The sequence below is a fragment of the Papaver somniferum genome, chromosome 2 (genome assembly GCF_003573695.1).
Source record: "Papaver somniferum cultivar HN1 chromosome 2, ASM357369v1, whole genome shotgun sequence".
Classification (NCBI taxonomy): Eukaryota; Viridiplantae; Streptophyta; class Magnoliopsida; order Ranunculales; family Papaveraceae; genus Papaver; species Papaver somniferum.
This window is the reverse complement of record NC_039359.1, coordinates 121,203,057-121,230,337: the sequence shown is the minus strand read 5'-3', so window position 1 is coordinate 121,230,337 and position 27,281 is coordinate 121,203,057. Positions and strand designations below refer to the sequence as shown.

The window sequence follows — 27,281 nt, the reverse complement described above, 5'->3', positions numbered from 1 at the left end:
TATAGTCGTCTTGCATCTAAATATTATTTTCCAGATAAATTTTGTGATCCAAATCGGTAGTTTATATATTTTTCTCTGATACTGCAACAAATCCTATTATGTTAGTGTTGTAATTATTATCATATTACAAAAGTAAATAGTTTGAACAAGAAACCACACCCAAGTTTGTCTTCATTTATCCATAAATTTCACAAGAACCTTCAAACAGAGTTCTCTGTGATAACAAGTTTCTATTCTGCCATTAATTGTTTGTCATGAGTGTGCACTTTTCCATCTTTAGGGGAAGGATCAACAAACAAGGTGCCTTTTGCAGCCTACTATTTGGATGCAGAACAATAATCCTTGACAGCAAGGATTTTGACATCTCCAGGGTTTACACACAAATTGTGGTTACTTCATTCCTACCGCCTTAGTTGTATCAATTTTGTTACTTTGTTAACTCTGATTCGGTTAGATCTCAAGTTTCATCATTTCTTGGAACAAGAGTTTTTGGGGAATAACGTTATCATTTGTATTTTGTATACTGAGCTAGTAGCCAACACTAGCTCAGTATACAGTCGCTACTTCTAAAACTATTATAGATGTCTCGTTCCTTATCCTCGTATACCATTTGTATTTTCCCCGTTGTTAGCATCTTGAGGGATCCGAGTGAAAAATGCTTTGCTCACTGTGTTATCAGTTGACCATGGTTTGCTCGTTCTTTCATCAACAGTCAGCTCTTATGTGAAAAGCTTTTGAAATTCTCTGAGGAAGTACGCAATGATTGTTTCAAAATGAAAGGTTATTGTTGGCCTGCATATAAAGATTTCCATACTTCTGCTAACTGTAGTAATGTTGGTCTATATAAAGATTCCCATGTAGTATTATTGGTATCCGGTTTCAAGCTCCTCAGTTATGGCTGAAACCAGCTGGGAATTTACTAGTAGTTTTGAAGAACGGGGTGGTCAGTGGTGATCCAAGTGGGCCTTTTTTTTTCTTTTTTTCAAAAGAACCTTTTGAAAGCGTTTGTTTTGATGTTGCTTCATTAAGATCTGAAGCTCATTTATGGTGTGCCCCGGGGAAATTCTTTTATTTTTATCTATTAAGTTCGCTAGCTTTGGAACTCCAGAAGGGTGGCGCAAGCTTGGAAGGAGTTACCATGGTCACAAATTATACAATGCTTATGAGAAGGTACATATTTACACACCCTTTCTTACCATGATCTTGCATTTTACATCAATATTGTTTCCATAAAGTACATGAAATCGCCATCCTACTTCAAGCAAATTAATCAAACTTAAGCCGTACAGAGTTACAAACTAGGATTGACTAGACATGAAAACATACTCTCATCTTAACACTTAGAATTTTATCGCAGAGCTGCATTTAAATAGCAGTTATGGATATATCTGTAGCTCCTAAGTTTTTTGGAGGAGATCCATGTCCAGATATTATGAAAAGTCTCTATGTTGATCCGCTACAAGGTTCAGACGAAATCAAATAGTCAAAGGTGTCACGGTTTCGATGTTTTTCTTATAGTTTCTTGTAGTACTGTCACAGCACTTGTGTTGTATAACTTGTGGATAGTAGGGATTGGTCTATTCATACAACATAAAGACGGCTAGTTTACATAGAGTTGTCATTTACCTTTTAAGTAACTAGGTATTCCAGTGCAATAGTTTACATAGAGTTGTCATTTACCTTTTAACTAGGTATTCCAGCGCAATAGATATGACCGAATCTTTGATTACTGTAGATATCCAAGTCTTGCCAATCAAAATAGTGATACTTCGCCATTCAAATTGCATATATGATGGTTCATATCCTTGTTATTGTTATAATTTCTTTTATTACAAGTAGGTCATGTTACAGATGTTCTCGAACTCTCGTATATGATGATGGACTTGAAGCAACTGGGTATCCCATATTCTTGGACGAAAAGGTTCAAAACGCAATTTTCCTGTCTGTTTACATAGACTGGATCCAATTGTTATTTTCTGCACATTATTCAAGCGACACGTCTTGTAAAGACAGGTGCAAAAAGCTATAGCATTTGTAAAAAGAGCTCACCTTGTCATTGAGGAAGTCTGGCGATCTTAATTTAACTTGGCGGCTTGTCAACTGTTGTTTCTTTGTCAATATACAATTCATTATTATCATTGAGGAAGTCTGGCGATCTTAATTTAACTTGGCAGCTTGTCAACTGTTGTTTCTTTGTCAATATACAATTCATTATTGCTGTACACCTACTACGAAGACGTCACAGGAACAACTTAACAGCAGGGTCTTCTGGATCCTGAATTAGTAGATTATTCCCATAGTTTTTTGTTTTGGTTTTCCTGACATTAGATTGACTTTGTATTTTTATATGATGGTTTTGTATCGGAATTGTGTCAAACTGATGTGGTTTTCAAAACTTGAGAGATATTCTTCCATTCTGCCTTTTCCGAGACCAAAAGGTTCTTTGCTCAGTTTGTTTATCATCCAGGAGACAATTTATGACATTCGTTTGAAAATGATCACTCTTGTCAGTTGGAACCTTTTTCTTATGAAGTTATGAACCATTGCTGCTGGAGTTTGCGGACATAGAGCTTACCTTAACAAAATATGCACAATTCGAGCTGCAGTAATTGTGCCATTTGCAGAAGGTAGTGATAGAATCATCGTATACTGCACATCAAACAAAGCTATAGCTTCAGGCTATTGAAAAAAGTTGCAAAACTAGGTATGAACTATGACAGGGTAGGACATGGGCAAGAGCAAAAAAAAAAAAAGGAAAAAAAGGTATGACAGAGTAGGACATGGGCAAGAGCAAAAAAAAAAGGAAAAAAAGGTATGACAGAGCAGCACCGCCGCATCGGCGGCCACAAACGACACAACACCAACACCACAGCTCCTGTACATGATGCTCGCATCAGGATTTCCAATGATGCTCAATAAGTTCCCAATCTACATTTGTAAACTAAACGATGCGGGACAATATGTATAGGCAAAATTTGAAACAAGCCAAAACTAAAAGCCTTCTTCCGTCTCCAAGGTTGCACATATAAACTCATTCACAAACAAAAAAAAAGAAAGTAGAAGAAAAACCCTTTCATTCGTTCCTTTCACACTCTCTCCATAGCAAAATTCTTTGACCCTAATTTCGAAAAAAAATAGAAAAGGTTGATTGAATTGGGAAAATGCTTTATATCTACCGGATTTTTACCCAAAAAAAATACCCGGCTTATGTGCCCACCCCCTATTGGTCCCCCGAAAGCTCTCCCAGACCCACCATTTCCCATCTACCGCTGCGATCCATGATACATAGGGGTGTATTTAGATTAAGGGTGCACAGGAACCGAGCCGAAAACCCGAACCGACCCGGAACCGGCGGAACCGTACCTGTTTTTGTACCGAACCGAGGAAGGGGGTACAGGTACCGGTCCAAAAAATAGGAACCGAGGCTGATGAGGTACAGGTACACGGTCCTGTCTAAGTCCCGTGCCGTCCCGGACCGAATATACCGAAAAATTCTAGCCATCAGATTTAGAGGTAGCAAACTAATAATAGCCATTAGATTTAGGGGGTATATATAGAACATAAGGCTAGGGTTTTTTATTTTCTTCTTTCTTTTTTCCGTCTCTCTCAGAGAAGGAGAAGAACTCCATTAGAGTTACAAGGAAGATTTTTATTCTGAATCTTCTCTTATCCATTAGACTTCAACTCCACGAACACCAGTTACACTTACACCACCTCTAGATCGAGAAGAAGAAGGAGAAATTGTTAACCAAGGGTAAGTTTTTTTGCTTTTTTTCTCTCCAATTTTACTGATTCTTTATTTATTGTGTTTTATTGTGATTCACAGAACTTGATTCGTTATTTTTATTGTGATTTTTGATGGCCAATTGCTTGGAATTGAATTAATTTAATTTAGGGTTTGATATAGGGTTATATCACGCCAAGGAGAAGACTAAGGGAAAGGATTCAAGGAACCATCCACCTCAGAAATTGTTAATCAAGGGTAAGTTCATCAAAATCTCTCATTGATTCCTGTGAAATCTTCTTCTGTTTCTGTGAAATCTCTCATTTTTGTAGGGTATTTATGTTTGTTTGATCCTCGGATTTCTAATTCAGTGACTTGAGATGCTAATTAAAAAATTTATGTGAAAATTCATTAAACCATATTGTAATGGAATTCAGAATATCTAAAATTTGTTTACCTGTGCTGTGTAGGGTTTCTTTGGTTTGATTTAGGTTTGGTTGGGGAACTGTATATGACTTTATTTAGCTTGAGATTTGTAAATGAGTTTAACTTGTCTATTTTAAGGATATAAGTGGAGTGTGCTCTCTGCTATGAGCAATGTATTCTAGAGCCTTTAAATCCAACTTTATAACAACAACAAGGATCTTGATGTTTTCCTTTTGTTAAAGGAAATGGTCAGGGATACAAAGCAACATGATCTTTATGTGCCCATATAATTATAATTATAATGGTGTTGCTCAGATAAATCTTTTCTTGTAAATTTGGGGAAGCCATTTTTTGTAGATTTCGTGACTTTGTTATGTTATGCATCTAGTAAATTGTGTAGGTCCTAAGTGGATTGTGTACATCATTTGCATTTGTAGGTCCTAACTCCTAAGTAGATTTTTTATGTAAAATTTTCATTTATTTTGTTTTCAAGTTGCATCATGTCCATTTTTGCTTTATTAGAATTGTGTTTGTAGTTAACACTTGTATTATCTAGTGTAGCTTTGTTATATTTTTAGTACAAAGTTGTCACCACTAAATAATTCGTTGTTAGTAATAGCTTTTAAGGTACTTACTTCCTTGTTTTGTAAATATATATATTTCTGTGAACTGTTTTTTTTTCTTGAGCTTATAAGGTGCTTGCGAATCTGCTGTACAAGCCAAGGAGGAAGAAAAAAAGAGATTAGTAATTGTTTCTATTCGCGGTTTAGTGCCGGCTGTAAGTTTCTTGAAACAATAATGTGAAATGATGTTTTTGTGATGGATTTTTACTATGGTTGCTTACTGAAACTTCTGCTTTGCTTTGTATCATTCACTCCCTCCAAATATGGTGTGTGCAAATTTGGAAACCATGACTCTCTCATTCCTTATCTGACTTGTGCATTTGTTTGATGTTCTAGTTGCTCTTACTGATTCATGAACATGTGTGTAGTTTGGCACTTTGGCTTGTAATCTTCTTATGTATTTTATATGCAAATGGCATCCTGAATCTGCAAAGTGATAATGGTTGTTGTTGTTGTGGATTGTGAATCGAAATCATGTTTGAATTGGTGCCTGTTTCAGTTTATTCCATTAGTGTTAGGCATTTCTGTTTGCAGTATATTGTACTTCGTTGGTCTTTTATGTATTAAACTGTAAACTCTTCTTCAGATTTTTCAAATTTGCATTTTATAGAAATGCTTGCTCATTTTTCTTTCATTTTGCTCATATATTTCTGAGTTGGGTGATTGGTATGTTCTTATATACTTAAAAATGTTGTTTTTAGTTCAAATTACTTACTAACTTGCTATTATTTATTTTTTTTGCAGAGTTCCACTGGTTCTATCATAGCCACCACCAGTGCTGCCATGGAGTTGGAATAGCCGAATAGTCATCTTTTCTTTGCAATGTCCTTCTTTTCTTCATTCAAATTACTTAAGAGTCTTAAGACTATTATCTGTAATTGTGTATGTCTATGTGTTGCAGCTACTTTCTACTTGCTATGTATTTAGCTTTGGATTGTTAATATTACATCTATCTTCGATTATAAAGAACAAGAATTTTTTTTACAAAAATACCGACTGATACCGGAACCATACCTGGTACCGTACGTGTACCGAATTGTACCGGAACCGAGGTATAAGGTACAGGTACCGGTCCAAAATTTTGGAACCGAGGCTAGGGAGGTACAGGTACTCGGCCTCCGCAAGAACCGAGCCGAAACCGTACCGTGTGCACCCTTAATTTAGATGGTGTATGGAACCCGTAAATGGGAAGCAGCTTCGATTGAATTGGGATGGTCTCTGCTGCAATTGCCTTTGGCGGACTGGTAATCTCTCTCTCTAGCAATGTGATTGGAGGAACTGACATCTCTAGGACTTTTGGTCCAAAGGTTGAAAACTGGACGTTTTTTCCGAAACAATGAACGTTAAAACAGTCACGGGATAAATTTTGGAAGCACTCTTTCTATATATTTGGTTCTTCTCTCATTTCCCCTTTTTTGCTCTTTGTACTACACCCAAAAGTCACGAAACCCTAGAAGAATTTCTCTGAATCCTCCTCTCTGTAAATCTTTCTCCGTTCAACTACAAAAAGGATCTCAATGGAGTATTTCGATCTACTACCCGAAGATATTACATTAGACATCATCAGTCGAGTTCCAACCGAGTCGGTTCTCGAATGCAAATTGGTTTCCAAAACTTGGAGAAGACTTATTGGTCGTCCATCATTCTCCAAGAAGCATGTATATTATCTTAATCATCCTGCGGCTAATTCCGGTAATTCGGGTTTCATTGTTTTTACTCTTTTTGGTACAAATTTCCGGTATTTTGAATATAATGAGAATCAAGAATCAACACCCATTGAGAGAATTAGACGAATGAAATTCAGCTCTCCGTTTCATGGGCGTGCTATCTGTCTTGGGTCGTGTAACGGTTTGATCTGTGTTTATGAAATCAGTTGTTTTGATGGGAAATCTTATATTTGTAATCCCATCACCAGAGAGTATATTATGATTCCAGAAATTAAGAGAGTTAGAATAAATCATGAGGCGAGTGGATTTGGTTATGTTTCTTCAACCAACCAGTACAAACTCGTAACAATAATCTCCGAGCCCGGGTGTATACAAGTTTACATATACACTCTAGGGAGAGGAAATGAACGTAGAAACCTTGGAAAGTTTAAAGTTGAAACTGGTGCGTGTTGGCAAGATGGAACATTTGTCAATGCAGCTCTTTATTGGTGGGACTATCAAATACAATCCATCTTTACCTTCAATTTGGCTTCGGAAAATTTTTGTGAACAGCTTTCACCACCTCCTTTGTCAGACAGTGATTTTGGAGCTTATTGTAAACTAGGGGTTTTGGATGGGTGTTTGTCATTTGCTAATGATAAACATGTCAATGGAGCTGATTGTTTGGACGTGTGGCTATTGAGAAAGAAGAATGAGAATCAGGGTATGGAAGAGCAAGCGGGACATCAGTCATTGGATTGGATTGAAGCTTTTATGGTTTATGGCCCCAATATGTTTGCTGCTATGAATGATATGTTTGCTGTTACGAAGAATAACACTGTCTTAACTTACAGTCGTTTTCATAGACATATCAACATTCACGACTTAGAAGCTTCAAGCTCAAAAACGATTGTGGATCTTGAAGAAGGTTTTACTCAAATATTTTCTCACAAGAACACCTTAGTTTCGTTGAAAGAATTAGGGGGAGAAGATACAAATACAATCGAGTCAGTTGAAATTGAAATTAGCCTTTCAACCAGCTGTTTAATGGAGTCAGTTAAAATTGAGGAGACAGAATAGCAATGATCAGCCTCTCAATGATTAGACCCTGGATACCTACTTTTAAACTGGTAATCTTCGTTAACATTCATTTTGAAATAACAAGTAATCTCTGTGTGAACCTACATGCTAATGACATTGTCCTAGTGAGTAATAAAATGAGACTACTGTTGCTATGTCTTTATATCATCAATCCAACTTTATGGCAGAGTTCTCTGTGACAACATGTTTCCATTTTGTCATTAAATACAAGCAACCTAATTGCTTGTCAGCAGTATGATTTTGTTCCATTTCCATGGGAAGGATCAATAAGCAAGATACCTTGCACCTTACTGTATGGATTCAGAACAATTTTCGTAGATAGCATGACATCTTCATCATATTCATGAGTTTGCACATAGTTCTGGTACTTTCACTTCATACCTACTTGCTCAGTCAATTTTTCATTTGGTTAACTCTAAAATCTGCTAGATCTCAAGTTGCATAAGAGGTCTTGGAATGCCTGAGTATGTTAACAATGGAATCATATAAGCTTGGATTGGTAGCCAACACGAGTGAACGTCGCATGATATTCTATTCATCAGTACATAACAAGCAATTGAACCTTCCCCAGAAACGATAGATATCCGCCACTTATGCCAAGCACTTAAGTCTCTTTTCTTTTTTCTCCTTGCTGTTTTTTGTTGCAGACACTAACAACCCTTTATCTTTTGCTAGATGCAGCGACCACCATAAAAAGAAATGGTTGCATCACCAGAGAAACTAAGATGAGAATGTTAAAAACATTTGATAATTGTGATGGGTAAATCTAGAATTATCTAGATAGCTAACTATAACTCCCATGGGCTTATCTCAATGCATAGGCCCAGTCTAGAGATATCTAGACTCTTCTAAGATAAAAAGAGTGCAAGCCCATTCTAGAGTCTTCTAAGACATTTTCCATCATGTGTATCTAGAGAATTCTTTCTCTAGAATGATCTAGGTCAATTAGCTCTAGAGATTTCCAAGTCTAGAGTATTCTTAGTAGTTGGTCATGAAGTAGTATAAATAGAAGCAAATGTTGGCCTTTGTGGTCATCAAAAAACTCAAGTGAGTGAGTAAGTAGTAAGAGTGAGAGCTAGAGTTTAGAGTAAGAGCCAAAGTGCCTCTTTGTAAAAACTAGTGTAAGCCAAAGTTGCTACACAAGCCTCTTGTAATATTTTCATTTTCATATTAATATAAGCCTCACTTTCAATTAACCAACCTCTCTTCCTAAATTCATTTCCATAAACCCATCACATTTCCGCATTGCGCCAACAAATTTGGTATCAGAGCAAACCTAACCCAGTAATCCTAAAACTCTACTCATGGCAATTAACCAAAATATTCAAGGTTTCAACTATGCCCAAAGTCTAATTCCAATTTTTGATGGTGAGAGTTACGATTATTGGAGTCTACAAATGAAGACACTATTCATTTCACAAGACCTATGGGATTTTATAGAAGAAGGTTATAAAGTACCAGAGTCGGCAGAAACTCTGTCGTCATGGACGGACGCAGAGAAAAAGAGTATAAGGAAAATAAGAAGAAAGATGCTAAAGCATTACTGTTTCTACAACAGGGCGTAAGCAAAGCTATTTTTCCTCGAATTTCGGTGGCAAAAACTTCACAGGAGGCCTGGAATATTCTCAAAGTAGCATTCCAAGGATCAGAAAAGGTAATCTCCATTAAACTACAAAATTTATGGCGAGATTTTGATAATTTACTTATGAAAGAAAATGAAACTATCCAGAACTTCTTCTCAAGAGTTACTGGCATAGTAAATCAAATCAGTAGTTATGGAGATACCATTGAAAATAAAAGAGTGGTAGAAAAGATATTAAGAAGCTTACCATTCAAATTTGATCATCGTCGCTGCCATTGAAGAATCAAAAAATTTATCGACTCTCTCGGTACATGAATTAATGGGTTCACTCGAGGCGCACGAGAAAAGAATAAATAGGTTCGCGGAGCAACCATTGGAGCAGGCATTTCAATCAAAAATAAATTTCAGTGAGAAGAAAAATACAGAAGCCAAAAAGAAAGCTCTAGAGGGGGATCATCATCCAACTCGCAGTATGAGAAAGGGTCGACGTCAAATCAAGGACCCAGAAATTACTCCGCGGACGTGGAAAAGGAAAAGGAGGTTATAGAAACAACAATCAAAGGTACGGAAAAAATAACTCCTCAAATCTCCGATGCAATGTTTGCAAAAATTTTGGACATGCAACTGAAGATTGCAAGTATAAGTGCACCAAGTGTGATAAATTAAATCACATGGAGAAAGATTGTTGGCTTAATGAAGCAAACTATTCCGAGAAAAACAATTCTCAGAATCAAGTATTTATTCCTGCCTCACCTCGCAACAAGAATCGCAAGGTATATGGTACGTCGACAGCGGATGCAGCAGCCATATGACAGGAAACAAAGAATATTTCGTAAAATTGGAGGAACAAGAGATTCCGCCAGTCAAACTTGGAGATGGAAAGTTCCAGAATGTTGAAGGAAGAGGAGTCATATCCGTACGTACAAGGTCAGGTAAAACTCGATACATATCTGATGTTCTTTATGTTCCTGGCCTAGCTCAAAATTTATTAAGTGTTGGACAACTTATAAGAAAAGGGTACTCACTACATTTCGAAGACGGAGAATGCACAATTTACGATAAAATTAATAATCAATTGGTGGCAAAAGTAAAAATGTCAGGAAATTTTGTCTTTCCCTATCTATGCCATCAATTGAAAATTGTGCAATGAGTACCAACCATATTGACGAAGGAAAGCTATGGCATTTGAGATACGGGCATCTCAACTACAGATCCTTAAAGGTTCTAAAATCAAAAGGCATGGTAATTGGTCTTCCCAATATCGACGGTGGAGATAAAGTATGTGAAGGTTGTATTCTAGGGAAGTTTCATAGACTTCCATTTACGAAGACATCGTGGAGAGCAAGAAGGCCCCTCGAATTGGTGCACGCTGATATGCGGTCCGACAAGAACAACTTCACTCAACAAAGAAGATATTTTCTCTTATTCGTGGACGATTATACCAGGATGATGTGGGTGTACATTCTGAGCAAAAGTCCGAGGCATTCACTAAATTCCTAGAATTCAAGGCGCTGGCAGAGAAGCAAAGTGGCCATCAATTGAAAGTTTTCCGTACAGACCGTGGTGGAGAATTTACTTCAAAAGAGTTTATCAACTACTGCAAAGAAAATGGAATTAAAAAGGAGCTCACCGTCCGATACACTCCACAACAAAACGGCGTCGCGGAAAGGAAAAATCGTACGATCGTGGAAATGGCTCGCAGTATGCTAAAAGCAAGGAAGCTACCCAACACCTACTGGGCGGAAGCAGTCAACACAGCAGTGTACATCCTTAATCGCTCGCCAACAAAAGCGGTTCACAATAAAACTCCATACGAGGGATGGCATAAGAAAAAGCCGAGGTAACTTCTTTCAGAATTTTTGGTTGTGTAGCATACTCACATATTCCATCCCAACATAGAGAAAAGTTCGATGAAAAAGGAGAAAAGCTTATATTCATCGGATATAGCGAGGAGTCTAAAGCCTATAGACTTCTAAATCCAGATACAAAGGAACTGGTAATATCAAGAGATGTTATCTTTGATGAATTCAAAGCTTGGGATTGGAATGATGAACCAGATAACCACGAGTCTCCACTACTCATCGAAGAAGAGCCAGATCTGTCACACCAAGAAGAAAACACTCCACCAGCAAGCCCGAGATCTCCTAGTCCAACACAACAAAGTCCAAGCTCATCTGACTCAAGTGCCCCACCTAGAAAGGTGCGTTCCCTAAGAGATATTTATAATGTATCTAATTGTGCTTTTATAGCACTAGAACCTCAAAAATATGAGGAAGCGGCAAAAGAAGAAAAATGGAGAAACGCCATGGACGAAGAAATGCGAGTAATTGAGAAAAATAAGACATGGGAGCGTCAATCAGCCAGTTGATAAAGAAATAATTGGTCTGAAATGGGTCTACAAGACAAAATATAATGAAGATGGGTCAATTCAAAAGCACAAGCAAGGCTAGTTGCAAAAGGATATTCCCAGCAACCAGGAATTGACTACAACGAGACATTCGCCCCAGTCGCTCGCATGGAAACAATCGGATGGTGTTAGCTTTGGCAGCTCAACTCAAAATGAAAGTCTACCAATTAGACGTAAAGTCGGCGTTCCTAAACGGAGAACTTGAAGAAGAGGTGTACGTTGAACAACCTCAAGGATATATCCGAAAAGGAAAAGAAAAAATGGTATATCGTCTCCGCAAAGCACTATACGGTCTTAAGCAAGCACCGCGTGCATGGAACAGCAAAATCGACAAGTATTTCCGAGATAATGGATTTGAGAAAAGTCCAAGTGAGCCATCTCTACATCAGAAAACAAGGTACGGACTTCCTAATGTCTGTCTCTATGTTGATGATTTAATTTATGCCAGTACAAAACAAGGATGAAGAAATTTAAGAAGGAGATGATGAAAGAATATGAGATGACAGACTTAGGACTTATGCGATATTTTCTTGGGATTCAAGTAAAACAATCTCCAGAAGAAATATTCATTTCTCAAGAAAAATATGCGGAAGACTTACTGAAAAGGTTCAACATGATGGATTGCAAACCAATTGCAACTCCAATGGGTACCAATGAGAAATTGGTAAAAAATGATGGAGCGACAAAAGTTGATCCAACCTTATTCAGAAGTCTAGTCGGCTCACTGATCTACTTAACAAATACAAGACCAGACATCGTCAATGCAACTAGTATTGTTTCTCGGTTTATGAGCGAGCCAAGCAAGTTACACTATGCAGCCGCAAAGAGAATTCTTCGGTATATCAAGGGAACGAAGGATTTTGGCATCAAGTATACAAGAGAAAAAGATAATGATTTAATTGGCTTCACAGATAGCGATTGGGCAGGTTCTATTGAAGACCGAAAGAGCACATCAGGCTATGTTTTCTGTATGGGAACAAAAGTTATCTCTTGGAGTTCTAAAAAGCAAAGCACTGTGGCATTATCGTCAGCCGAAGCAGAGTACATAGCATCAACAAGTGCAGCATGTGAAGCGGTATGGTTAAGAAGAATAATGACCGACCTACAACAAAAGCAAAAAGAACCAACAACTATATACTGTGACAATATGTCTACAATTGCAATGACAAAAAATCCAGTGTTCCACGGACGGACGAAGCATATAGAGCTACGACATCACTTCATCAGAGAGTTAGTAGAGAACAAGGAAATCGAGCTCCAATTCTGTCCGACGCAAGAACAAAATGCGGACATTTTCACAAAAGCAGTCACGGTGGATAAATTCAATCATTTTAGAGATAAGCTCAACATCACAATTAAGAGGGGGTGTTAAAAACATTTGATAATTGTGATGGGTAAATCTAGAATTATCTAGATAGCTAACTATAACTCCCATGGGCTTATCTCAATGCATAGGCCCAGTCTAGAGATATCTAGACTCTTCTAAGATAAAAAGAGTGCAAGCCCATTCTAGAGTCTTCTAAGACATTTTCCATCATGTGTATCTAGAGAATTCTTTCTCTAGAATGATCTAGGTCAATTAGCTCTAGAGATTTCCAAGTCTAGAGTATTCTTAGTAGTTGGTCATGAAGTAGTATAAATAGAAGCAAATGTTGGCCTTTGTGGTCATCAAAAAAACTCAAGTGAGTGAGTAAGTAGTAAGAGTGAGAGCTAGAGTTTAGAGTAAGAGCCAAAGTGCCTCTTTGTAAAAAACTAGTGTAAGCCAAAGTTGCTACACAAGCCTCTTTTAATATTTTCATTTTCATATTAATATAAGCCTCATCTTTCAATTAACCAACCTCTCTTCCTAAATTCATTTCCATAAACCCATCACATTTCCGCATTGCGCCAACAGAGAAGTACAAAAAACTGATGTTCCAGATGGCTATTTGATGACGAGCATGGTAAAAAGCAATGCTGATGCTCAAACTCTGAGAATGCGTAGGTGTCAGAGAAGTAATAGAACGGATTGTGTTTTATCGGTACTATGTTTTGTCGAGTGGTGGTATCAACTGTCAAAGTTAACTTTATCATTTTCTCCAAAGGGATTTGTAATAGAAAATTTCTGTTGATCAAAGTTTAGTCCGGGTTAAACTACAAGTTAACTTTGAAATTGTTCTTCTAACTGTACTAGTTCAAAATCCTGCAGACCAAAACCTGTAAATAAGAACGCATTTGTAGTGTTTATTTGAAGACAAAACTAGTACTTCTCGGGCACTACAGATCAAAAAAAGGGTTCCTGAGAGGCTCAATATGAGCAGTTTAATTTAGTCCACCGGGACTGCATGAACTGTAGATATCAATTCCTTTGGCTTTGATCTCCGGGGGAGGAAGGCTGGTCCCATCAATGACACTTTAAGACGTTGTGATGCAGGAAAACCCTGTGCCTCCATTACTTTGAGTATCCTCTCAGCATCTGATGTTAGCCCACCAGCTATCAACCCATCTATGATCCTCTCAAACTCATCAGCTCCCAAAAGGTCCTTCTTACCCTCCACAACTCCAAGTGCTTGTAGAGCTTTCTTTTTACCTCCCTCTTTTTTTTTTCGAGTACATGGTGCAAAGGCTGACATGAACCTCAGTAGCTCCTCGCATTCATCAACTAGCTGTAAATGAGCTAACCAATCAACCAAGACAGAGTATGTCTCGAAACCAGGCTCAAACCCATCCTTATTTTATGTGAAGTACTGGGATGTGGTTGGACCAAGTCTTATTTCCCTTGGACCAAGTCTTATTTTTTTTTCTCAACCAATTGTTTACCTTTTGGAATCGACTAAACTTATATAACCTTAATCCCCAAAATTCCTAATCGATCTCAAGTTAAAAAATTCCGTCCCATAAGTCTTTGTAACTTTAGTTATAAAATAATCTACGTAACAAATATAAACATGACTATCAAATGATATAAAGTAACGAATATAAACATGACTATCAAATGATATAAAGTCAACTATTAATGGCCCAAAATTTGAAAATAAGTAGCTCATCTAATTTGGAACGGAGAAAGTATGTTATTTTCTTTAGATTTTTATTCAAATATAATCTTAAAAAGGCAACTGGAATATTGGATTTTTATTCAAATATAGTATGTTATTTTCTTTAGCTAATTGAGTGAATAAGATCTTATTAAAAAAAAAATGATCAATAAGATCAGTGACGGAATTTTTCTTCTTAACTATTGATACAATAAAGATGTCTTTTTCTTTTAAATTCTGACTAATAACATTTTGTATAATTCTCCTACTTGTTATTGTTATCGACCATTTTTTCTATGGTATTTACCAAAAAAGTCACGCTTCCTTAATCCGGTTCACAAAGCCATCACATTAGTTTGAGAGTTATTTAAACCAGAGCTAAGTCATTCGGGGAATTACATGTTTATCCCCGTTGTTGTTCATTTAACTCCATTAATGGATGTTGAAGGTGGTGGCGATGGTGGTAGCTGGTGTTGCGGTTTCCGTTATTGCTGTTGCTGCTGTCATTGTTGCTGCTGTTGCTATTGTTGTTGTTGTTTTCCGATGAACACATTCAGAATCGTTACATGGCACCAGAACTTCAACCCATATTCAGGATCGTTATATCACATTCCCTGAAAGGGTGGGTATAGCCACCACCACCACCACTGCTTCATCACCATCATTTGATTCATTTCAACAATGGAGGAAGGGTATTTAGGACCAAAACATGACTGTTTTTTTTTTCAAAACAGTTAATTCGGATGGAAACAGATAGGAAGAGACTCTTTTGTCAACACTGATTAAAAGTGTGATGATTTTGTTAAATAAATTAGGTGACTACTGACCATTCTGAAAAACAACATTTTTTTCTATCCAGATAATCTGTATTGGGGATTGTTGTTATTAACATGTTTGGGTTAGGGATATTTTGTTATGATGATGATAGGGGATAATCATCCGCGATGATTAAATTTGCAGGGCTACTAAAATATGTTGATTACTCGTAAATTTATTGGCATAAGCCATCAACTAGGGTTAACAGATTTATATAGCCTAATCATGATCATATGGGAAAATGACCATCAGATCATCAATGGGAAAATGAATATGACATTTCCATACAAAAAAAATCATCAAATCATCAACAATGTAAAGAAATGATGGCAGGATGGGCCTAGCAAGGGGCTATAGCACGACCCTTGATTTGGTAATAAAGTTTTTTGGTGGGCATATTTACTAATATCCACACCATCCATATCAAGTCCATAAGAAAATGATGTTATCTTTACCATTGTTTCAGTCCTCCAGTAGTAATACGTAAAAATAAAATAATTTGATATGACTTTAAGTTGCTTTCTTTGTCGAAAAGTTACTAGATTTTTATTTTTCTTTTCTCAAAAAGTTATTAGAATTCTGTCCTTTCACTATAGCACCGAATCCCCATGTTTACTAAATTTTTTCCATTTTTTATCAATCTAAAAGATTTCTGCGTCCCTCGGACGCCATGTAGAAATATAAACTTATCCTTGCCCAATGTTAATTCCTCAGTCCGTCCTTCAATGGTGGCGGTGGCGGCTTGTTTATGGTTTATAGTCTTGGTGGGTTAATTAACTTACAGGGTGTTAGCCCTTAAGGGAATTGGGGGAGTTGGGTATAGTTGGGTTTTTTCATGTTAGTCGTGGGGGGTTCCAAAGAGTCTTTCAATATCCCCGTTAGTCGTGGGAGAGTTTAGAAGAGTCTCTCAAACTCCCTAGAAAATCCTGTTAGTCGTGGTGGAGTTTGAAAGAAACTCTTAAACTCCTTGTTAGTGGTAAAAACTAAAATGCTAGGGAGTTGGTTATTTTGGGGGAGTTCTAGGGAGTTCTAGGGAGTTTACAGTGTATTTTTGCCTCACTCCAACAGGGGGTTAGTCCACGAGTGAGTTGGAGGGAGTTTAATATATTTTAAATCTTGGGAGTATCCATACGTACGGGATTGATGGGACTTCTTTTTCCTTCATGATTGATGGCTTAAAAATCATATTAACATCTTCTCCATCAGAAGACATAATGTTTGGAGTATCCATACGTACAGGATTGTGAGAGGAAGTCACAAAATAATCTCAACAAACAATCTTATGATAAAAATAGTTTCAAGAGGAGGAAAAAGGAATGTAGGGTTACATAACCTTTAAACACACAAGTTCACGCAAGCACAACTCTCAACCCTAAAGAGGGTAGAATTGTCGAGAATAACCCTCTTTTATTGACTAAACATGGAAGTCCCTTTCGATATCAATTAGATATTAAAACTGAGAGAATTCCAAATTGGCATAAACACAGTAAAACCAAAAAAAGAAGAAAAAAAAAACTAAAATATTTTTCTTTTCCCAAAGCCCGAGGTGTGCACAATCTCGTCTCTTTTGATCAGGCACATGAGACAAGATGCATAAAACAACACAATCAAGTTGTGCTGGGGTGAACAATAATCTGTCCACCATATCCTTTTTGAAAGAAATTCATAGAACCTTGTTTCTTAGATATTTTAGACCGCACTTCTCTCTCTCGTGGTCTAGTCATTTCTTTGGAAACTAACTTTTTCGAGGATGAGATGAGATTACATACCTCGGGTGATTTTTGAACAAGTTTGAGCTTGTTTGCTAATCAATTTGCTCTTCGTTGAAGTTTGTTGACGTATCTTATTTTGTGTTTGTACTTGAAACACTTTGAGAGTTCATGAAATTTGAGAGAACAATAAGAACATGTCAACATGGAAGACGGTTCAGACGCCAGAGATGCGTAAGCAATTAGACACATAGTGGAAACTGAAAAATCAGACAGAGAGTTTCTAACAAAAACAGATAAATCAATTTTTTCTTCCATAACGGTTGAGGTTTCTTCTGAAAGAATATCAAGATTGATGTATGTATTGCTACAATTATCAAAATCAATATTTTTACAAAGAAGTGCAACACTTGACTTTTCATCCTCATTAGAATCATAGTGATCGGACATTTCATCAAGAGTTGCAACAAGACCTTATGATTAAAGAGACTGACTTGTCAAGATCTTCATTTGATGAATTAGCCTCAGAAAGATCATCTTCAGAGATGCAAACACTTTTACTTTTGTCAAGTAATTTAGTGTTCTTTTGTGCTTTGAAAGCAACATCCTTCCCAAATTTGGATGTATACTCATGATCAAAGATCTTTAACTTCCCAACCATAGTATTTCTGGAAAGAGTTGCAAGGTTATTTCCCTCAACGATGGCATGCTTCTTAGAATCATATCTGTATAGTTTGGAATTGTATTTGTTAGTATTCGATAATTCATGCTTAAGTTAAATCTTTTGATGGGTTATGCTTAGACGAAGCAAATGAAAATTGTGAATCTACAAATTATGTTTTCGATAACTCCCTCGATATTATAATTTGATAGGTCATGCTTAGATAATTTGATGGGCTATACTTAGGAGATGCGAGTTTATGGTCAAAAACATATGCCAATAATAGGTATTGCAATAGAACAAAGACGTATGCATAAATTTGGATTTGAATTCTTTTCGGTGCGAAATATAAATAGTAGTGGAATCCATACACCGTGGTTATTGTCTCTCTTATTATATTTTGATTAGTATAGTTAGTTTTCTTCTTTAAAACCATTTTTCTAAAAATTCAAAAACATCATTTCTGGTTAGTAAGTCAAGAATATTGGTTACCGTATGTTCCACCACTCCCTGTGGATTCGACCTGTACTTTCCTCTGTCTACTAGTTAGACACCGTGCGATTGCGGTTATTTACATATAGGCATTCCCAGGATCCTATCATAACTGTTACGTCACCTTCTGTAACTTCCGGAGGATCATAGCCATTAACGACATAAACCCATGATTGAAAATCACGCGCTTGAAGAAAGGCATGCATAACAATTTTCCACCATAAGTAATTTGAGTCATCGAAGACTGGTGGTACGTTTATAGAGATATAACTTCTGTCCATATTCAGATCGCTACAAACACATACTTACGAGGTCTTAAATGCGTCTCACACAGAAAAGTCTATTGGAATAAATAAATCTGTCTCCCACAGAAATGCCTATTTTTTGGATGGTCAAGACTTGATCAAGATGCTGCCAAGTTAGTACACATGGGTATTTAATGTTTTGGGTGCATGTCATGTGGGAAGAAATAATCTTGGTATCCGACGAGACTTAAAACTATTCATATAACAAACTTTACCGATGAATCACTGACGGACCTATAGCTGGGCTAACCCAGGCTTTAGCCCAGGTGGCCATCACAATCCAACAGCCTAAAAAGAGAAATGATATGGTCGACCAAAGCCATTAGCCCAGACTGGAAAATGAATTAAGATTTTCTGGATCCGTCCCTGCGGTGAATAGGTTAGGGTTGGAATTAGTAAACCACGATCAAAGTTTAGGATCGAGAAGTAGTGGTCCGTTGGGCCTCAGCTATAAATACTTACTCTTACACCTGGATAATTCAATCCATGCTCTGTAGAGAACCGGCTTACCCACCATTAATAATATTCTCTTATTATATTTCAAGATCTCTTTTGTTTTTCTTTTACTGTCTCTTCTTATTTCTCTCCTAATCAATATTGGTCGATCCTAATAAGAGGTTGTATGGTAAATTGGGCTCCATCGACAAAGTTGACTAGTATGGTCATTAGATGTGATATTAAATTTCTCTTGAAATTGCATACATGTGTATACATTCACGATCCAGCAACTATTATTGCTGCCATGGATCCTTCATTGTTGTGGTAAGAGTTCAGACAAGCGGTATGACAGTTGTCTATCACGCGGTCAAAAGGTAAAGACTATACTCTTCTTTTATCAATCAACAAAAAAATTTTGTATGGACTTTCGTTTTCATTAGGTCGGTAATTGTGATTTTAACCTCAAATTTGTCCAAAATCAACCAGGTTTATGGAAGAGACGGAGTGGTCAGAATATAAACCAACTATGAAGGTGTCTGTTACTGTTGATGCTTAAGCTGGTTTGTGGATCGCCTGACTAACTCCTAGCTTATTCACAAAGGACAACAACCAACAACAATGTGGCTCGCTGCATCCGTTGCAATATCACTGCATTGTACGTCAATCAACATACGTCTATTTTCTTCTGATATGACAATTCCACTAATAATTAATTAAAAAATAGGCATCGTAAAGCAATTAATACTTTTGCTCACATAAACTGTTCTTGGTAAGACTCTCTTTGTAATGATTCTTGCAAAAGTGCTCTTGGCACGTAATCTTGTAAGTTGTTTTTGCCGAACTGGATTTTGATGAGATTGTGTTTTTAGTAAACTAGTGGATTGCCCGTGCCATAATGGCACTGGTGCGGAAGGCCTTTGTCAATGCATCGGGTTGATATTCACCACCAATTTGCAATGCATATCTTCACCATCGGGCGGAAGGCCTTCGTCAATGCATCGGGTTGATACTCATTATTCACATTGGACAGACCTGTAATCCAGTAAACATATTGTTTTACTCCAAAAGCCACCATAAAAAATAACTTTAATAAGATATATACACCAAACGACTCACTCGGCATTCATTCTCAAACATGTCTGATGCTTTACATCTATCAAAAAGGAAGTTTACATTGTATGACCTACTCTAGATATCATGCTACCCTTGCATTACTCATAAACCATCATGCACAATTTGCTCATAATCAGATACGACCTCAAATCTTTGGAATTGTGAGCAAGTGGAAAATAAATACTATGAAGATGCAACAGATAACTGCTATGAAGATGGAACATGAAAGAGCATTACCTGTCCAAAATCTGCCAATTTTAGAACACCATTTTTCTGAAATAAAAATATTTACTGCAGGATTGATATCTCGGGTGAACAATCGATCTTCTACAACAACCAAACATTACTCAACCATAATAGTGCGTTTGGTTCAAGTTTTTGGAAGCCCAAGAATACAATTACAAGGTAATCCAATTCCAGGAATTGGATTCCTAAGAATGAGATTCCTGATTCAAATATTATTGTTTGGTTGACATAATCCAATTACAGGGTAATCAATAAATCCCAAATCACTTTAGTACCCTTCCTCCCCTTTAAAACTTTGATAGCTAAGAACAAACCAATTCTAAAAGTTTGAATTTCAAATTTCTAAACCAAAATACTGTTTCTAGTAGTTCAAAAAATTCAAAAAATTCTAAACAAACAAGTTGTAATACTAAAACAGCAAGGACTGAAAAGTATTGTTTCTAGTAGTTCCTCCTAACATCACTCACAAACATAAACTACATTACTTAAGAATCTTGTTCTTCACATAGTTGGATCGTTTTTCTTCCCCCATGCCGAAGAAAACCTTTGTTTTTGTAGATGAATCGAGAATAATAGATGCGGCATCTATCACCTCATCTTCAGTGAGCCCATCTATCTTATTCAACTCCTCAAACAAGCGTTTATTGACATCGGCTTCTTGAGCAAGGGACACACGAACCGCTTCAAAGTGATCAAGTGTACCCGTCACAAATTTGCTAAACGAATTAGCCATCAAACTAAGGCCATTTGAATCTCCACTTGATTCACCGGATACAATGTCAAAGGATGATGAACGTACCCTTTTCCTTCTACCTTTACCACTATTTGACTCGGACTGATTACTTTGTTGTTGATCATTTTCTTCTTCCTTTTCTTGTTCGCCTTCTTTCTCGATCTCTTCTAGTTCTTCAGCAAGTGAAGCAGCCCCTTTACCATTTGCCCTATCTTCAGCAAATATCTCAACTAATGCATCTAAATGAGGGAATGATTTCCCATACAGTCCCTTTGCATTTGTATGAGACTGCAAGAACAAAAGCAACAAACAGAAACTTGTTACCAGACTAGGTGATTACCATTTATACATGATTGTAATTACCATTGCATAACAACACAGATTACATTTATACAAGACTTGTGCTACTTATACATGACCTAACAGTTGAAAATGTTATCAGGTGTAACGATGATATATTGCTTACGCTTGTGGTTAGACTACTGAAAAACATCTCTGAAATAGAAACTAACTGCTCAAGATGTACCACAAATCCACAAATCCATATATTATCCACAATTAATATGCGCCCTGAAGAAGACAAAGATAACGGCACACAACCACAAAAAGATCGCCAAATTTTCATTTAAATGATATGCCAAGTGATTTATACCGACTATTCTCGCCCTGTTATTTTTCTGACGACAATTGTCACGTCGTTCGTATTTGTTTTGATACTTGTTGCGCTGATCACTACAATCTGTCCATGAAATGTCTGTATGTACTAACTGCTCAAGGAAGAACAACTAACTGCTCAAGGTGTACCACAAATCCAACACGTTATTGTTGAGATGTCACGTAAGTTACCTAAAATCAACTCCAACTATATCAAGGACAGGTACTGACGAGGACGAAAAACTAACTGCTCAAGGTGTACCACAAATCCAACACGTTATTGTTGAGATGTCACGTAAGTTACCTAAAACATTGATACTAAGATTATATATCTGAGTGTCTGTTTCGATATATGCACATTCATATGTAATTGGCCATGACAAAATATTTAAATATAAATTATGTAAACTAGTGAACATAAAGGTGAGGAGAAAGAAATTATACGGTCTGCAGTGATAGAAGCCTATGACCACATTACTAACATGCCGCTTTAGTTATTATGGATTAGATGTTATGAAACAGGGAAGAAAACAGCCTCTGACATATAGTTTACCATGAATGAATAACTCAGTAGTTTCGAAAATACCTTAGCCCAGTCATCAAATAAACTTTTTTCGCACACAAGCTTGTTGTTGATGTAATCAAATTCAAACCCACTGCCAATAGTTACCATTTCATTGATGGCCATCACATGTTTCTTCAAAGTCTTGATTCTAGAATCGATATTGGTAGTAGTTAACCCACAAGTTGGTAGTTTCTCAGTTAGTTTCTGCTCAATAACTTTCAAGTAGCCCGATTTAAATCCGGTATCACTTTTCCACTTGCCATCGAGCGTAAGTTTCGTCAATATATCAACCAATACGTTATCTTCAGCTTCTACCCAACTCCGATGAGGTGCCATTACTTTCCTGTTTACAAGCATTCACACAAAATAATTATAACTTCACCAATCCATGAAGAGTGAACATTACTATAATCAAGATACGGTATGCAACTTTAAGTGACCCAAAATTGAATAGCTTATAAAGATCACGAGCACCAAAAAATAAACCCTAGATTTTCCAAATTTCTAAACCAAATAACAAGATCTAAGGGAAAAAATTTAACAGCTAAAGCCTCAAAAAACAAAATACAAACTGTACCTTGCAATCATATAGACAAATTTAACAAATTACTTCAATCCACGGTAAATGTATATAGAAGAACGTACACCTCTTGTTTTCATGTCTCCAAAGAGTCTCAGTGCTTCCTCAGTATGCCCTAGCCTCCCAAATCCTTCAATTAAAGCAGTATAGGTAAGGAGATCTGGCTTAAGTCCTCTTTCACACATTTCTTCCAGGAAAACTAAGCACAGATCCATCCTTCCCAGTTTTCGCAAACTGGTGATTAATGTGTTGTAAGAGACTATGTCTGGCACCATGTCGGTTTCCTTCATTGAAGAAAACTAATGTAGCAATTCATCGACACGACCAGCACGGCCCAAAATTGCTAAAACTGTATTGAATGTGATAGTATCTGGTTCACATTTCAAATCCTTCATATGATCAAATATTAGCAATGCTGTATCAATCTGCCCAGATTTGTCAAAGCTAGAAATAATCCTGTTCATAACCGTGGCACTTATTCATACACACTTCAACCAATTGACCCGATGCAACAAAATTCAGTCGGATGTTTGTTCTTCCACAGCTATAACATTGAGTAGATACAAGATGCAAAAGTTCATAGGTTTCATAGGAGTTCTCATTTTTTTTCTTTTTGGTTGCGACATTATCATGTTAGCTGCAGAGAAATCATGGAGAAGGAGATGCATTATATTCACACAAACAAACGAAATCCTTGTTTTTCAAACATAAATCCTTATAACTTCAATGGAGTTCAATAAACATATAGTAACAAACGAAAGTTATTAAAAATTAGACTAATACAGGAAAATCAAAGTTTTTTAACTAACTACGCGTCTACGTCTACGTGCAGTCCATCTTTCCCACATTTGATCAGCTAACTCTTTCCTCTGAACAGCCCAATAATCTGAGGAATCAACAAATTCTATCATTCGACTTTCTTGAGGAGAAACCAAATTAACTGGTCCATCTTCATAATTGTCTTCCGGTAGAAATTCATCCATAGGCATTTCTCTCCTAATAAGGTTATGGATCAAACAACAAGCCATGATAAAACGACAATGTATGTTTACTGGATACCATGAAGGACTCCGAAGTATTGCCCATCTCATTTTCAACAATCCAAAAACGCGTTCAATCACATTCCTAGCCCTACAATGTTTCATATTGAATAGTTCTTCATCTGTCCTTGGTTCTAAACGACCTTGCCCCCATTCCTTTAAATGATAACGTTGACCTCTAAAAGGCGCAAGAAATCCTCCAATATTCGGATAACCGGCATCGACAAGGTAATAGTAACCTAGACAAGTCAGCATGCAAAAACCATCATTATCTCACTAAAGAACACTAGAAACACCCATTCTTTTAATACACTAATGAACTTACCTTGTGGAACTTCTAAGCCATTCTTTTTGTATATTGCTTCTCTAAGAACACGAGAATCGGCAGCTGAACCTTCCCATCCAGGATACACATATATAACCTCCAAGTTATGGGAGCATACACATAATACATTAGTTGCAATCGAGCTCTTCCTTGTACGATACCTAGGCTTGTCTTCGGTTGCCACATGGATACTAATATGTGTTCCATCTAATGCCCCTAGGCAGTTCTAAAGGTAAACAAGGTATTACTGATTCATTAAGGATACGGGGTATATTCTTAAAAGACATGAAACATCAAAGTTTGATTTCATACCTTGAAGCAATTCCATCTCTCATCAACAGATTTGTAGCCACTGCAACTGGTTGTTTAAGCAACTCCCCTTGAAGTCTAATAACTCCTTTCAACACCGTGTTTACATATCTGCTAATGGTTTCTCCAGATCGCTTGAACATAAACCCTACAACTCTATTCTTATGGTGATGTGCAATTACATACAAAAATACTGCAACCATTTCTTCAACATCAGAATTCCTATTATCTTCTAGTCCGCTTATGGTGGATAGCTTATGGCAAAGTATTCGAAAAGTACGTCTATCGAGGCAAAGTTGCGATTTACATTTTGTGTCGTTTTTGTAAACTAAATCTTGCATCACCCACATTCGTACGGTAGTCATTTCAAAACGATCATTTGATCTTAACACGCAACTTTGGTAACGCAGAACATATGAATAAAAGTAGACGTAAAATAAAGTTACAGCATCCAACGTTGTTCGGATATTATCATTCATCATTTCTAGTTTTCTTTTCTTTGTAAAGACTAGAGGATCCATACTGGAAGTTGGTCTGAGTTCAAAAAGCATAAGAAAAGAACAGTCAAGCATAATAAACACATGTACAGTATTTCCAGGTTGGAGGCAAGCTACATTCAGATAGAAAATAATGCACATATACAGAATACAGCAAAGCAATCAAAATCAATGATTCTAAAATGATTGTGTAATAGTAGCCTAGGTGTAATCGTACTTGTTCTTTACAAGGATATCACGAGTGTATAAAGTAATGTCTTATGGTGCAGACTCAACAAGAAAAACAGAACACGAAAGTTAATAATAGTACTTACGAGAAAAGTTAAAGAAAATCGAGACGCCCTTCCTGATTGTGTAACTTGTAGAAGAACAACAATGACCTATATGTGAAAAATAGAAATGAGAACTAGTCAGTCGATGCATATACATCAGCAAACTATGAAGACAATTTAACTGGAACAACAACAATTTCGGCGATGTTAGAAGACAAATTAAGTAAAGATGCATATACATCAGCAAACTATGAAGACAACTTAAACCTGATTCTCCAATTGTAACAAGGCTAAAATCTGAACAAAAAACCCTTTGCGAATCTGGGGACAGAAATACTCAGCACTTTCATGCATATGCAAATACAGAAGATGACAAAATAAATTAGCAGCCCTTAAAAACCCTTTGCGAATCTGGCACAAAAAAAAACTTATAGACAAAAAGCTACAAAGTGAAACTTTTCACAGGCTTGTGTGATAAGTAGGCATACTTATAGACAGACTTCTACATCATTCTTCCGATCCAAAATTCGTTTCTTTTTTCCTTTTTTTTCTCTATCCAAATTCACTCCGACATTCTTCCGAACTCAAGGTCAGATCGCTTAAATTTTAGTTCTTTCAGACATATGTTAGCATACCTAGTGTAACACCAACCATACACAAATATTGAGCTTATCATGAGCCAACAAGCTGGCCATCCTATTTTTCTCTATCAATGAAGAGGTTCAGTAAAAAAGAAGAGCAGTTCCAAGAGCTTCTCCAAATCTGAAATCTACTATCAATGTTAGAATTACTCGTTGGATAGACGATGAAGTGAAGTAGGTGTGTTTTCTGGAGCTATCAATAAAAACAGGTGTTATTGAGCTATCAAAGGTGAGAGGTTTAATGGATTTCGTTAGTAGAGGACGGCAATTGATAGTATATATTAGGAGAAGAATTAAGCAACAAAATTAACAACCAACTAAACTGAAATCATCAAAAAATCAGAAGAACTAATCAAAAAAATCAAAGAGAGGTGAGGAATTACCTAACCCTAAATCCCCAAAATCAGAGATGGATTTTGCGCCCTCGAAATCAGAGATGGATTTTTTTTAGAATATGATACGGTTTCTTGTCGAAGTAGAAGAATAATCAACGATTAACAGTCTCAATCCTTCTCGATCTCCATTGATTTTTCTCTGGTTTTTTTTTTCTTCTCCTTCAGCCCGTCGCTCGAGTTTGGAAATGGAGAAATGTGAAAACGGGATTATGTTTTGTTACGAGGACAGTCTCGTAATTTCCTTTCCTCCGCGTTTTTTTTCCCGGAATTGGACTACATTCCATTGGAATAGGGATGCAATGGAAAAGAAGGCTTTGGGGGGAATTGGATTACCCAGGAATCCAATTACCAAACTATATGGACTGTTTGGTTTGGGGTAATTGGATGGATTCCCTAGGAATCCAATTCTTGGACGTCCAAAAACTTGAACCAAATGCACTATAAGTTTAAGCCAACGTTGAACAGGGAAAATGTGCCCCACAGAATTAGTACCACGCAATAGTTTTTTTTTTGATTGGAAGAGAGAATATTATTAAGAGAAGAAGAATGTACAGAGTACTACCAGAAGTAGTAAAGAGCTAAAAAAGTAAAAGAGTTACATAAAAACAAGATTCCAATTATACACCATGCTAGTAAAATTCTGGTGTATCCTATTTCCAAAAGAAGCTGCCCATCTAAGCAGTAAAGTCTTTGCTTCAGTGCAAAGCTCTTCATCTGTTTTGTAAGAGTAATTTCCTTCGAAACTTCTGCAGTTACGCTCCTTCCAAAGAACCCAAACTACTACATCCGGGATGAGCTTCCAAACCAACTTTCCATTGCCAGAGAGATGGTTATTGTACCATGTTTTAGCAAGGTTTAACATAGTATCTGGAAAAACCCAAGACCAGTTATCATTAGGAGTGAGTGAAGACCAAACCTTGTGCGCAACTTTACAGTGGATGAATAAGTGATCTTGTGTTTCTGGACA

At 36.8% G+C, this 27,281-nt stretch overlaps 1 protein-coding gene and 1 long non-coding RNA gene across 4 annotated transcripts; both read left to right on the top strand.

Moving 5' to 3' along the window:
• The first annotated feature begins 3,601 nt into the window (after positions 1-3,601).
• Positions 3,602-5,719, top strand: LOC113354579. The gene is made up of 3 exons (XR_003361964.1): positions 3,602-3,754; positions 3,908-3,982; positions 5,518-5,719. It is a non-coding gene; the product is annotated as an uncharacterized LOC113354579 (long non-coding RNA).
• A 304-nt stretch (positions 5,720-6,023) lies between these two features.
• LOC113348978 (putative F-box protein At1g60370) lies at positions 6,024-13,631 on the top strand. Of its 3 annotated transcripts, none has more exons than XM_026592897.1 (3): positions 6,024-7,549; positions 8,202-8,253; positions 13,409-13,631. In XM_026592897.1, exon 1 carries the CDS (start codon positions 6,291-6,293, stop codon positions 7,497-7,499), a length of 1,209 nt encoding a protein of 402 aa, XP_026448682.1. In that variant the 5' UTR covers positions 6,024-6,290; the 3' UTR covers positions 7,500-7,549; positions 8,202-8,253; positions 13,409-13,631. The 3 variants fall into 3 exon arrangements, with proteins under 3 accessions (XP_026448682.1, XP_026448681.1, XP_026448680.1); XM_026592896.1 differs by having other exon boundaries at positions 8,196-8,253; XM_026592895.1 differs by lacking the exon at positions 13,409-13,631 and having other exon boundaries at positions 8,196-8,589.
• Positions 13,632-27,281: the final 13,650 nt, after the last annotated feature.